We start from the raw sequence: 14,578 nt of genomic DNA, 5'->3' as shown, positions 1-14,578 counted from the left end.
TAATCAAACACCAATTACAATTTATTCAATCAACTCCCTCAATATGTGGTGGTGAAGCTCCTTTATATAGGCAAAGGAGGACTTGGTTGAATGAATGGTGTTCCTGTTGATTGAAATGATTTTGTTGGTGAACAGTATCTTGAACAGTATTTTGCTTTTCGATGCCTTTTACTGTTCATAAACAGTGATTGAATAGTAACTCTCGTGATATGCTTTTGTGAGTGGAATTCTGAAAGTATCTCTGCATTATCAGATATTCCTGATGTTGATTATGATTCAGCCTTCCATTATGTTGTCGATATTGAAAGCTTCTTCATCTTCAAACTGGTAGGCATCATCTTCATCTTGATTAAATTCTATGTCTTCTTCTGATTCTTGATTGTTTTCAGTATTGATAATTCTGTGTTTTTTGAACATCTTGTGATAAATAACAGTAAGGTCTGGATATATTGTCTTATAGTGGAAAGAGGCAAAGACATCATTCCAGACAAATCTGAAACTAGTATGAATATATAGTTTTGTATATTGATTTTCTTTAGCTAAGAAATATTTTTGATTAATTCCTTGGAGATTAAAATTGTCACCAAAGACAGCAGCTTTCCAATGGCGTAGCTGTTTTGCAATAGGATTAGAGCATCTGCGGACTTCTTGATCTTGTCTGAGGTGATTAGTAGCATATTTTGATTTTTCAAAAGTGATCAGGTGTCTTGCTGGCTCCCATCCATGGATCCATTCTGGAGGTGTGGATGTGATGTGAACAGCAATATACCCTTATTTAAAGAGACTATAATGGTGAGGTAGGAAGAGACAGGTAATGGCCATTTTTAATAATTCAGTATAGTTTTGGGCTTGATTTGTGTGGGTGAATATGATTGTGCCAATTAATCCCCAATCGAATAATTTGGCCCATGTGATTATTTTACCTTGAAATATGAAATTGTGAAAGGTTGGGGCATACAGTTCAACTCGGTGGATGGCATAACTGATCTCATGTTTGCATCCGACGTGATCAAGTGGAATTGTAGCAGGATCACATATAGTACAGTTTTTATTAGAAGGGTGTAAGGCAGCTTCAGTGTATACATACATCCCGCGGGGACAGGTATGGGGTGTTTCTACAAAAGAGAGGAGCATTCGTTGGAGAAAGCTAAACTCTTCATAGAACTGTTTCTTTTTTATTTTCCAGATGTGGGAAATGATTTCACTGTGTAAGCCAGCTTGTTGTAACCATTGATTTGGATAGAAAAAGATACGGGCAGGATTCCATGGTAAGGTGTGGGATTTGATTGGGAGTATGGAAGAATAAGGGGTATGACTGGTGAATCCTTGGTTTTGATTTGAAGGTTGCTTTTGTTTTTTGGTCCAATAATTTAAGTCTTTTTTGAGGTGATTGATGTGGATTTGGTGAATGGTATTGTTATGAAGTAGGGTTTAAATTTGGTGTTCGAGACATCTTTTGTCATGTTGGAATTGATTGACTTGGGCTTCCAAGGGGTGGTCTAACTATGGATTGTTAAGAAGGTCAAATGGGCTCTGGTGTGGGGCAACCTGAGGATATTGATTATTTGGATAAAAAAAAAACAGTGATTGGAGGAGAATGGGATTGTTGCATTTTATGGGTAGATTGGGAATTGGAGGCCTAATTAGAGGTGGTTTTTTGGACAAAGCGGAGTGTTTTGGAAAATTCTGGATCCATTCTGACCCATGGATGAATAAAGGCTTAGGGGCCTAATTCTCTATAGGTGATTTCAAAGGCTTCCCAGAGGCTATAATAACCTCGATATTGGATATTGATTTGACCAGCGATTTCATGGGCTATTTGGGACCAGGTTTTGTAAAGGCCAGTGTTTGGGTTGTAGAATAGAATATAATGGGAGAAATATTGACTATCGGGCTTTTGGCGGATTGATTGTAAATAAAAGCAAAGGTTATCTAAGGCATGAATAAAATCTAATTTTTGGTCTGTGGATTCAAATTGTGCGGTATTCCACACAGAGTTGATTAAGGTTCTATATATATATATATATATATGAGGGATATTTTACAGTGTGAGTGTTGATGTGGATCCTCTATACCGTAAAATTACTCATATATATATATATATATTTATTAAAAATAAAACTATTTAAGTGGTTTATTTTTATATAATAAACAATTTAAGTGGTTTATTATGAAATGAATAATATAAAATTATTAAATAAATAATAAATAATAGGTAATATAAAAAAAATTAATAAGTAATAAGATTATACTCTTTTAAGAGCTTTTTAAATAAAAAATTTATAGATAGTATACATTGTGTATTTAAATATTAAACAGCTTATATAAAAGTTGAGTGAATGAGAAGAAAATTATAAGAATAAGATAATACAACTCATTAACTGAGAGGTAGGTTTTTAATGTATTTTTTTCTTTTTCACTATTAAAAATTTAATACAAATATAGAAAATAAGAAATTTCATTTTTTGATAAAATGGAATAAATAGTTGATTGATGATATTTCATAGAAAAAAAAAAAGATGTGTATAAATATAAATCATAAATTGTAGTTAATGTAGAATTAAGAAAAAGAAAAGGTAATTTATATATTTCTCCAAAAAAAATATTCAATATTACTTATTAAATAAAGATTAAAGTATATAAAACAATATATAATATTTTTAATATATATATATATATATATAAATATATATATATTTTTTTTTTTGAGCACCTTCGTAGTGAGGAGCCTAGGCATAGGCTTTAATGTCCTATACTTTAAACCGGGCATGCATATAATCATTCCGAGCAACGCTACATATAGCAATTAATTTATCAAGTTATTTATTGAATTTACATAAATTAATTATTATTTAATTGATTAACATACTAATATAATTTAAATATAGCTACACGTAAAGAGACAAGTATAATTAAATATAAATCAAATAAATAAGAACATATATGTACTTTTTAAATAATTTGGTAGACTAGATAATACCTCTAATATTATTTTATAATTCATCATATATAAATGTTATATTTTTGTTTGCCAATTTATTAGCTGATTTTCTAGCCAAAAAAAAAAAAAAAAACTATTAGCTAATCAATACACAATATTTATACCATGTGAACTTTAAAAATTTTAAAACTGTAATTTTTTTTATGACATTGGAATGGAAAAATTCAAAGCTAAAATAATTTCTTGAGAAAATAATAGATATCCTCACAAAAACTAGAAATTGTAATTGAAAAAATAACATATTTCTAGCTACTAATAAAATGACATTTTTGTCCCCAAAGAAAAAAAAATCAACTAACAAAACCCACAATGCATATTAGCAAATAATAGGGTCCATTTCATAAAGTTTAATTATGATCCTATGCTTTTCAACTTGACTGTGCATAGCTTATAATCATAATCACAATCATAATTACAATCATAATCACAATCACAAATATATGTCGGAGTCGGTCCAAATCTTTTGTGTATTGTTCTTATAATTATTCAAAAAAGAAAAAAGAAAAAAAAGAAGAAGCACATTGACCTTATATTTCAGGTACATTATAGAAGTCTCAAGCGCAATCGGGTTAACTAGTAGGTGTCAAGTACATATTAGATCAATAATATCCTAATAACATAAAATGATGTCTCATCAACCAAGACTATACTATATCTTTATTCTTTAATTAAAAAATAAATAAATAAAAACTTTATAATGTATGACGTTTTTTTTTTTTTTTTTTTCACTTCTCTTTCCCAAATTCTGTCACAATTACCCATCAAGAAAAGGAAAATACTAAATTATTATGAGCTAGACACCACACCACACCGTACTCTCCCAACGCATTTTTAACCTTAGTTTCCAAGTTTTGACCACTTGTCTCTCAGCCTTTTGAGAATCTTCATGACCTTTCAACCACAATGTCCATCATAAATAGGATCCTCCTCTCTTCAGTTTCAATTTTATATTAATCTATAAAATTCAATGGTCTAAAACTTAACTAAAACACTCAATGTAATAATTAATTTTTCACTTTCAACTATAGTCCAGTTTTAAAAGGTCATTGTTTTCGAGTTCAAATTCTTCCTCTAATTTAAAAAAGAAAGCAAAGAAAGAAAAAACTACATACATAAATATTACCGACATTAGTTAAAATCATTGTATGCATTTTAATTTCTTAGGACAATCATAATAATCATGTTTTGGGATTTTTCTTTTTTTGTTTTTTTTTTTTTTTTGGGGGGGGGGGGGGGGGGGGGGGGGGGGGGTGTGGGGGGTGGGTGGTGGGTGGTGGGTGTTGTGGTGTGGGTGTTTAATTAATTTTACAAAGTTGACAAATTGATCTCTTCCAAGAAGCGTTGCAACAGCTATATCGTGATTTCTAAATATTTGAATCCAAGAGCCGACTAATTAATTGATTTTAATAAAAAATAAATCATCCAATAGGTGGACTCGAGACTAAAATATAATTTCCTTTAATTTTTTTCTCATTAACATACACACGTAACTAAGAACAAATTTTAATATTTAAAACTAGCAACAAATAGCTTACTTATATATATATATATACGTAACTTTTTTCTGGTATCACCTACTAATTTTATTTTAATCCCATTTACATAATATATATATATATATATATATATAATATGTAACTTTTTTCTGGTATCACCTACAAATTTTATTTCAGTCCCATTTACATAAAATATTTTTTATTGAATTATTCTCATGGTTCTCGTAATAAAAGTAAAAGTAAACATATAATAATCCCATTCAATACAATCCAAATAAAATTCCCATTGCACTAATCATTTTAGTCCTTCTAACAACCCTCTGTATTTATTTATCCAAATAGAGTAGAGACCGTCCCTAACCAGACTTACTTCTCTTGGAACAACTTTCTATTGGAACAACCTTGTTCAAATTTAATTTAAGCAGCCGCCATACAAATATTATCAATTAAATAAATGATAGCTGGAACCCAAAAAAAAAAACAAAGATAAGATAATCCTAAACGTTTATGTCCCAAAAAAAAAAAAAAGATTATGAATTAAATAAGCTTAATTATGAGGTTAGGTACGCAGGAACTAGAAAAGCATGACTTGTTGAGTTTTGAATGATACGCATTTGTAAAGTACCTATTCTTTTTTCTTTTTTTCTCTATTTTTTCTTTTTTAATTAGCTGAGATTTTGTAAAGTAAGTATCTAGTCAAATAATACATTTATATAGAACAATGTTAATGTCACATTTTAAGCATTGAATTAATAAAGGGAAAGGGAAAACAGTTTTGCTGATTTTATCTTCTTCTAATTTTGAGGGACCTCTTACCTTGTGAATATGCCATGGTATACCCACAGTTGGTGTTTCCTTATATCTATATCTATATCTATATATATATATATATATATACACATTTCCAGATATGGTTTATGATTAGTGTATGTAATAATCAGGCAATTGAAATGTTCTTCTTTTTTCTTTTTTCTTTTTTAGAAATATTTCATCTAGATTTTTTGAAGTTGGTATTAATTTCAATTTAATTTATGAGGTTTCAAAAATATCACTTATTTCATTTCAGATTTCAAACAATCTTTATTTTTTTTCTTTGTTATTTTATTCACACATATTAAAATAATTTCATCTATATTCCTATAAGCATGTCAGTTATAATTTTTAAAACTTGAAAAATTAAATTAAAATTGATGTAAATTTGAAAGGATCTTAATAAAATATTTTCTATTTCTTTGAAGGGTCTCACTCAAGAGGCAAATTGAGTTTGCTTTTATGGGATTTGTAGGTGTAAAGTAAGTCAACAAAATGAAATTAATTAAGTTTGAAAAAGTGAGCTACTGATCATCGATCCTATTATTATATATTTTTAAAGTAATTTTACCAATCTAATTGATCATAGATAATAATTAATGTATGTGTAACTTTTATAGTCCCATTTGCTTTTGTATGTTAAACTCGTTCATTACTTTGAAAAAAGCTTTTGAATAGGAGAAATTAAGTAAGAGTGTAAGCTAGCAACAAATTATTGAACATGTGCCTCAACTCGTCACTTTTCAGATTGAAGGAAAAGAAAAAGTAATAATGTACGCGTAAATCTAATTTAAACAAAAACGACTACATGTAATATATAAAAAGTTTAAAAACACATAAAACAAAACTTTTTTAAGTTTTCTTTTTAATGCTTTAAAAACAATGACTTTATAAATAATTGATAAATATGTGTAACAATGGTGACAATAAAAATCAAAAGAAAACCAAAAACAATTGACAATTTCGTAAAAGAATTAACAACTGAAGACTGAAAACCTACATACTTGAAAAGTGAAAGGAGAAAAAAAAATCTGAGTTGGAAATGTAAGGGATATTAAGGAACCTATTATAAAAATAGTTCAAAAAATGATTTAAATAAAAATGATCATTCCTAAAAAATAAATAAAAGTACTAAGTTTGAGTTTGACAACTACCAAAGCACATTGGCGTATGTAATCGATCTAAGAATCCCGACACACAGCATGATCGTGCGCATATATGTACCATCATGCCGTTTGCACGCTTCACGTTCCACACGGCTTTATACCAACAACAAAAATCCATACGATATCAAATCTTACCGACTTCAATCAAGCCCTATGATACCTTCAGTCCAACTCCCAATCTTCTTAGTCTCAACATTATTTTGCTTCTATTATTTATTTGATTTTTACATTAAAAAAAAAAATTAAATACGAGGCCAAGTTAAAGTTTTAAGAATTTAGTTTTATTTAGATTATGTGTAGTATAAATTTTATTTATACTTTTTAAAAAGTATTTTTTTTTAAAAAAATTAATTTTTATTGATTTTAGTTAAAAACTTTTTCAAAAGTTTGAAACACTTATAAAAAATTATTCTAACTTTTCCAGGCTTAACTTTGAGTTTTAAAAGCCAAAAACTGTTTCTCTAAACTTAATGCCAAATAAGATCTTAATCAATAAAAAAAGCATCCTAAATTAATTGATATTCCAAACAAAATATATCTAATTTTTTTAAGTTCATCTTGTTATTCTATTTAGTAAATCAGAACTTAAAAATCATAAGTTAAATAAGTGAAACTCTTATTAGTGCTAATGAGATGGACAAATAAAAATCTTGATAGTTACATTAGTCTAACATCTTATTAACGCTCATAACATCTTATTAGGCTTTTAATTTCAGTCTAAAATTCTGCGTACAACAAGTTTTACAAGTAAATTATATATTCTTTTGGACGATAAGTGAAATTATATTAATAGTAAGCAATTTTAAAAAAAAATTATATATATATATATATATATATATATAAAGCTGCTACACATGCTGTTGAAGACTTTCCATTATGAGAGAGTAAAGAACAAGTTGAGAAGCCTTGCTTAGAATGCAGGCACATAATGCACCTGCAGCTCTCTGCCTTTGTGCATCAGCAAATCAATAGAAGTTTCTATATATGGATTTTCACGTTATAAAGTCAGCTTCAAAAGTCATAAATAAAAAATGGAAAAAAAAATGATTGACTTAAACAAAAATTAAAAAAATTGGAAAAATACCACATGTTAAAAATGATTGGGAAAATTGGTGGTGTGCTTGGAAATCTATGGTCCATCAAATAGCAGTCAAATTCCATATATTTTAACTGAATTTAGTCTCTAAAGCACAAATTTGAATCTCATGGCCAGGTTTAGTCTTTACATGGTTAATTTTATGTAAAATTATATCTAAAGTTAGTGTTTTAACTATGTTCATTTTATCACATTCTCTGCTTTTAGAGAGCCAACAATTTAAATATAAATTCCAATATAATGTATATCAACGACTATTTAAATAGGGATTTCATCAAAAACTACACAACTTTAAATGGCTTTTTTTTTTTTTTTTCCCTAAATTTTATAACACTACCCATAACACTTCTATTACTTTCTTTATATTTTTTCTTAGTTTAATAAAAAGTGTGTAAATATGTTAAAATAATAATGATAATACAAGAAGAACAAGAATAAAAAGCACTATTTAGACTTGTACAACATGTTCCTCAAGTACCAAAAGCGTGTCTTTCTTTATCAAAAGAACAATGAACAACAAAAATACTTTCAGGTATAAAAAAACATTTTCACAACATAAACTGCAAATAAGATTTAGCTTTAAACTCTCTCTCTCTCTCTCTCTCTCTCTCTCTCTCTCTCTCTTTTTTTATTTTTTATTTTTATGACAAGTGATGAATTAGTTAGTACTAATTTGAATGGACTACATAATATTATAGCAAACTCTCATTTTTCCCACCAATTGGCCTTTTATTAACAAGTACTTCAAAATATAATTTTAGTTTTTGCTTTAAGACGCCAAGAAAACCCAACTCAACGAAAAAACCAAAAACCATGAATCAAATTAAGATACTGCCAGCATTTTCACCTTCCCAAAAAATGATAGCCAAACTAGCTTCAATTAGTTTCAAACTTTTAAATTAATTAATTTAAAAAAAAAACCAAAAAATAAAATTAAAAAGAAGAAGAATAAAAGAATCTAATCAGGAATATGGAGGAGAAACCTCTAAAACTCTTTTCCAAGAGTTGTAACACAAACGCTGCCGGAATCTGTCATTCAATTCCGGTTCTTGTTCCCCTGTCTCTCTCATTTTGACTAACTTTGTTTTCTATATAATTTATATATATAAATATATGCGTGTGTGTATATACATTCACATACTCAAACAACAAAAAACGCTTCTTTGTTTTCTTTCTTCTCCTCTCTGCTCTGAGAGAACCAAAAAAAAAAAAAAAAAAAAAAAAAAAAAGGAGCAAAGCAGAGAAGCCATTGCAGAAGAGAAAGAAAAACCCAAAAACCCATCTCATTGAGCTTGATTTTTTGAGTGGGTTTTTGTTTGGTGATTTTGGAGGGAAGTATAAACTGGGTTCACGTTTTGTGTGTCTGCTTTGATTTCCTCCAGCTCTTCCGCATTACCAAAATTTGCCGTAGTTCACAAGCAAAAATCACAGCACTAGTTCAATCAAAAGCTTTTTGTTTTAACGTACACGCGCACACACACAAAAAGAATTCGTGTTCTTTTCGCAAACCCAAGAAGCTTCTCTTATATATATATAACCCATTTGAGTTTTACAAAGTTCACAGAGTGAGCTTAATTTCTCTGTTGTTTTAAGATGGATCGGTTCTCTTCCTCCACCATTCTTCCTGATTCATTTCTAGGAGCTAGAGAGGACATAACAAACCAGTTTGGGCTTGTCTGGGATCAGACAAAAGCACCATTGATAGTTCCAGTTTTACGGTTGTTGGTCTTTGTTTGCTTAGCCATGTCTGTGATGCTTTTCATCGAAAAGGTTTACATGGGGATTGTTATAGTTTTTATTAAGCTATTTAGGAGAAAACCAGAGAAGTACTACAAATGGGAACCTGTTAAGGATGATGTTGAGCTCGGAAATTCAGCTTATCCTATAGTTCTGGTTCAAATCCCAATGTACAATGAAAAAGAGGTATTCTTCTTTTTCTTGCTTCAAAAAAATATTTGGCTGTTTCTTGGATATATATATATATATATATTGTTTTTTTTTTAATGGTTCTTTTTGGTTTTTGGGTTGCTGATCTTTTTTGTTTTCTTCTCTGTGCGCAGGTTTATCAACTTTCAATTGGTGCTGCATGTGGCCTTTCATGGCCGTCTGATCGGATCATAATCCAAGTTCTTGATGATTCAACAGACCCAGCAATTAAGGTTCATTCCTCAAAACCCCATTATGAAATTATTTAGTATTTAATTTAATTTAACCTTTTCTGTCCAAGAAACCAACCTGCGTAAAAAAAGGATGTCTTAAAACTTTCTGCAGTAAGTTTTTGTGTCTTGTGCTTAAAATGGTATTTGATTTGAGCCTTTGGGATGGAAATGTTTCTTTCAATGGACCTTTATTAGAAAAAGATATTAATCTTTTAGATTAATCCCACTATAGAGTACTTTTGCGACCATGGGAATTATATTGAACGGTAAAAGTTTTCTTGACCGATCTATTTTTGGAAAACTTTCACTTATTAATTATACCCAACATGGAAATTCATCCAATTAATTTACCTGTAACAGAAATATTTTTTATTCTTTAAGGTATACCCAATAAAACCCATGATTTATTTTACCCAAAAAATGGCCGTTGAAAAAAATAAATAAATAATTCCAATTTTTTGATCTGGGTATGTGTCTCTAAAAAAGCAACAGGATTTGGTGGAGCTAGAATGCCATAGATGGGCAAGCAAAGGAATAAACATCAAATATGAGATTAGGGACAATAGAAATGGGTATAAAGCAGGGGCTCTGAAAGAAGGAATGAAACATAGCTATGTGAAACAGTGTGACTATGTTGCTATCTTTGATGCTGATTTCCAACCTGAGCCTGATTTTCTCTGGCGCACCATTCCCTTTCTCATCCACAACCCAGAGGTTGCTCTCGTCCAAGCTCGCTGGAAATTTGGTAATCTTGCTCTTATTTTTATTTTATTTTTATATATTTTAAATTACAAATTATGAAAAACTCTAATACGCTCGGTGACTGTTTGTTTTGTGTCTTAGTGAAGAGGCGTCGGTGGCATCTGTACTTTTTCTTTCTGTTCATTTTAACACATGGCACAGGAAATTTGGTTTTTGAAAAGATTCTTGCTTTTCTCCATGATGCTAAAGAAACAAAACTTTTTCTAGGAAAATCTCAATCACATCTTGTGATGATTATGATGTGCTATGTTTCATTTGTTGGCGTCATTTATCATATACACTGTAGCAACAAGTCTAAATGATTAGCTAGCAATTGGTAGTTTTGTGTATCTTGGTCCTAAAAACAAATCAACAAATTCTTTTTTTCCCCGTTAAAATATAAAAAAATTCTTTGATTAAAATATATAGCATGGTGTGATTGTAAGATTTATTTGATTAAAATAAATAGCATGTCGTGATTGTCAAACTCTGTTATTAAGATTTATTAAAGTTACTGTTTGTTTAGGGACATTGAATTTTCATTTTTTTAATAACCAAACGGACCATATTTTGTACATTTTTAATTAACTTTCATTTTTTCTACATAGATAGTGCCTTTCTTAAATAGGGCCAACTAACAGTCCAGCTTTTTTTTATTATGAAACTAAACTATGGATTTCCTAAGTGCCAATGAAAATCAGAGAGAGTGACACATTAACTATAAGCCCACCTAGAATTTAAAAGCTTGAATAGCCAAAAACATTGATCTTGATATGGACAATATGGAAAGACCCATCTTGTTTCTAACAATTTGGAAAAGTTTTTGATTAGTTTACTACAATAATACGTGCTTTCCTTATCATTTTTTTCATTTAAAAAAAAAAAATCATTATTAGTTTTATGCTTTTTGTAATTGAAAAACATGACTTTCTTAATCCATTTACCATATAGGGATATAAAGCATGTTTTTTATTTTTTTACTTTTTTTTTATTTTTTATTTTTTATTTTTGGTTGTGTGGTTGATATTGCAGTAAATTCCAATGAATGCTTGATGACAAGGATGCAAGAGATGTCACTAGATTACCATTTTACAGTGGAACAAGAAGTGGGCTCTGCAACATATGCCTTCTTTGGTTTCAATGGTAAAAACAGTTTTCATGAAGATTGACACTTAAAAGGCCTTTTTCATCAATTTTCCATTTTAGAATCCTTAAAAACATGGTATTGTTGGTTACAGGCACAGCTGGAGTATGGAGAATTTCAGCTCTCAGCGAGGCTGGAGGATGGAAGGACCGCACGACAGTGGAGGATATGGATTTAGCTGTTCGAGCTGGTCTTAAGGGCTGGAAATTTGTATATCTTTCTGACCTCAAGGTAAAGACTTCATAACTGAAAACAAAGCGGCAGCAAATTGAATAACTTTGAATAACCATCTCAGTTTAACAATTTTAGATCATGGAGTTGGAAAAAAAAAAAAAAAAAAAGGCACAAAGTTTATATTTACTTGGGCTGAGAGCTAACTTGTGTAAATTAATTATAATTTTGATCTGAGAGCTAAAAGTACAAGAACTTTGCATTATCTGTAAGCATTTCAAAGAAAAGAGAGAGAAAGAGCGATGGTAAGTTCAGGGCATTTATAATGAGAAATGTCACTTTCTACCAACCGTGAATGACATAGACTATAAACCAGAATGATATCTAAGTGGACCAGCATATAGTTACAAGTTACATTTACTGAATAAATGCTACATATCCTTAAAATCTTTCAAACCAAACATTAATAATCTAACACATATTCCAGGTGAAAAATGAATTGCCGAGTACTTTCAAAGCTTATCGTTACCAGCAGCACCGATGGTCTTGTGGACCTGCTAATCTGTTTAAAAAGATGGTAATGGAGATTTATAGAACCAAGGTATACTTTATCTTTTACCCCTTTAATGTCAACCTCCATTTTTCCTTGATAACAAAGTCAGCATGAACATTTTGAACTACTTTTCTTCTTTCCGTACATATATTTTCTCACTAATACTTGATTATGTATATATATGTTGCAGAAAGTTTCTTCGTTGAAGAAGTTCTATGTGATCTACAGCTTTTTCTTCGTCCGGAAGATTGTAGCTCATGTTGTCACATTTGTGTTTTATTGTGTGGTACTACCTGCAACTGTTTTGTTTCCTGAAGTGGTAGTTCCCAAATGGGGTGCTGTGTATATCCCTTCCATCATTACTCTCCTCAATGCAGTTGGAACTCCTAGGTAACTCCTTCACTCCTTCTCTGCTACATTTTTCAGTCTTTTCCCAAGTTTTTCATTCTTCTCTGTGGCTGGAGTCCATATGTTGATGAGCAAATCTCAAACCAACCAATATGAAAACTTTAGAAACTGTGAAGAATTACTAGTTCTGCTGCAGCAAAAGAAATTTAATGGAATTTCTATTTTTGTTTTCTCTGTTTTCTTCTTCATTTTAATCCTCTCAATACTTTTATCATGCAGATCATTCCACTTATTGATATTCTGGATCCTATTTGAGAATGTCATGTCCCTGCACCGGACGAAAGCTACTTTTATCGGTCTGCTAGAGGCAGGGAGAGTAAACGAATGGGTTGTCACAGAGAAATTGGGTGATGCTCTCAAAACAAAAGGAGGTGCAAAAGCTACCAAGAAACCTCATATAAGGATTGGAGAAAGGTATACTTCTTTATGTCTCTAGATTCCTATTACATATATTTTAAAGAGAGGAAGAGAAAATTCCTACTACATATTTCTTAGTATATGATGTTCGATATTTTAGAGATGTACATATTAAGCTCACTTAGTTATAGCTTATAGATTTTGGAATAGACGTGGTTTAATGTATATATTATACATAGCTTATATGCTTTCTCTTTTGGTTTGGTAATAAGCAGGCTGCATTTGCTTGAGCTCATGGTTGGATTCTACCTCTTCTTCTGTGGATGCTATGATCTTGCCTTTGGGAAGAACCGCTACTTCATATACCTTTTCCTCCAATCCATTGCCTTCTTCATTGCAGGGGTCGGATACGTTGGCACATTCGTGTCCAACACTTAGGTGAAATGTTCATTTGGCAATGCTTACTGCAAACAACACCATTCAACACAATGCCCCTCTGGTTTTTCCTGCGAAAGATGAGAATACCTTTTTATCCTTCTAGGAAGCTTTTGATTCAAATTTTTGTTTCTTTATTTAATTGTGACAGGAAAAGGTTGGCAATTCTTTTGTGTTTTCAAACAACGGTTCAGATTGAATTATTATTGGTTGTGGATAAGGGTATAGGAGATAGAGATAAAACTGCAAGAACAAAGTACTTTATTCTATTATACAAAGATTATATATGTAAACATCTTGCAAATAGGTTTGCACTTTTTGATGGGGTTTTCGTTCTGGCATATAATAAAGATGGTATACAGATTCCAAAACAGAAAGCAAAAAGATAGCTTTGTATTTTTTGTTGTACCTACTTTCTCTCCCTCCTATATTAGGTTTGTGGTCAAATAGTAAAAAAAATCACTTGTTAATTTCATTATAATGTTCCAATTTAGGCTTTTGGTTTTAAAACTTAAAATGGGTAACATTGAGCCATCTATTCTTTACTTTGTGCATTTTGATCCAATTGTCACTAAAATTTTCAATATCAACCGATAAAGGATTATGTTCAAGATCCTCCATATAATTCAGCTAAGTGTAAAACATTCAATTCAATTTATAAAAGTTGCAACTTGTACTCTATAATTGAATTAGAAATTAAAAACCATAAACTAAGAATTTATAGAAGGTTTAATATGCACCAAGTCTAAAATAAGAGGTTGCTATGGTGATGTATAATTGAGGGCCAAAATTATACATCACCATAGCAAATCCCTCATTTTCGACTTGGTGCATATCCTAAATTATAATATTTTTGAACTAAAATATATTATAATATAATTAATCTAAAATTCTATTGAAATAATGAGAATAGATGGAATGGGTACTTCTGTTAAAAAAAATCATCATAGTTATTTTTCTTCAGAAGTACAAAATTGCTTTTATGGTGGAATATGTAGCATATTATTTTAATTGAATTTTTTTTTTTCTTGTTTATGTAGG

The 14,578-nt window shown here is 30.2% G+C and overlaps 1 protein-coding gene across 2 annotated transcripts; it reads left to right on the top strand.

Annotated features, from left to right (window-relative positions):
• The first annotated feature begins 8,754 nt into the window (after window positions 1–8,754).
• LOC107413066 (glucomannan 4-beta-mannosyltransferase 9) lies at window positions 8,755–13,935 on the top strand. 2 transcript variants are annotated; one of them, XM_016020922.4, is made up of 9 exons: window positions 8,755–9,492; window positions 9,630–9,728; window positions 10,215–10,473; window positions 11,502–11,612; window positions 11,708–11,844; window positions 12,272–12,385; window positions 12,528–12,727; window positions 12,965–13,159; window positions 13,378–13,935. In XM_016020922.4, the coding sequence occupies exons 1-9, from the start codon at window positions 9,163–9,165 to the stop codon at window positions 13,538–13,540; spliced, it is 1,608 nt and encodes a 535-aa protein (XP_015876408.3). In that variant the 5' UTR covers window positions 8,755–9,162; the 3' UTR covers window positions 13,541–13,935. The 2 variants fall into 2 exon arrangements, with proteins under 2 accessions (XP_015876408.3, XP_015876409.3); XM_016020923.4 differs by having other exon boundaries at window positions 8,757–9,492; window positions 10,221–10,473.
• Window positions 13,936–14,578: the final 643 nt, after the last annotated feature.

Source organism: Ziziphus jujuba, chromosome 8, assembly GCF_031755915.1.
Source record: "Ziziphus jujuba cultivar Dongzao chromosome 8, ASM3175591v1".
Classification (NCBI taxonomy): Eukaryota; Viridiplantae; Streptophyta; class Magnoliopsida; order Rosales; family Rhamnaceae; genus Ziziphus; species Ziziphus jujuba.
This window is presented reverse-complemented; position numbering and strand designations above follow the sequence as displayed.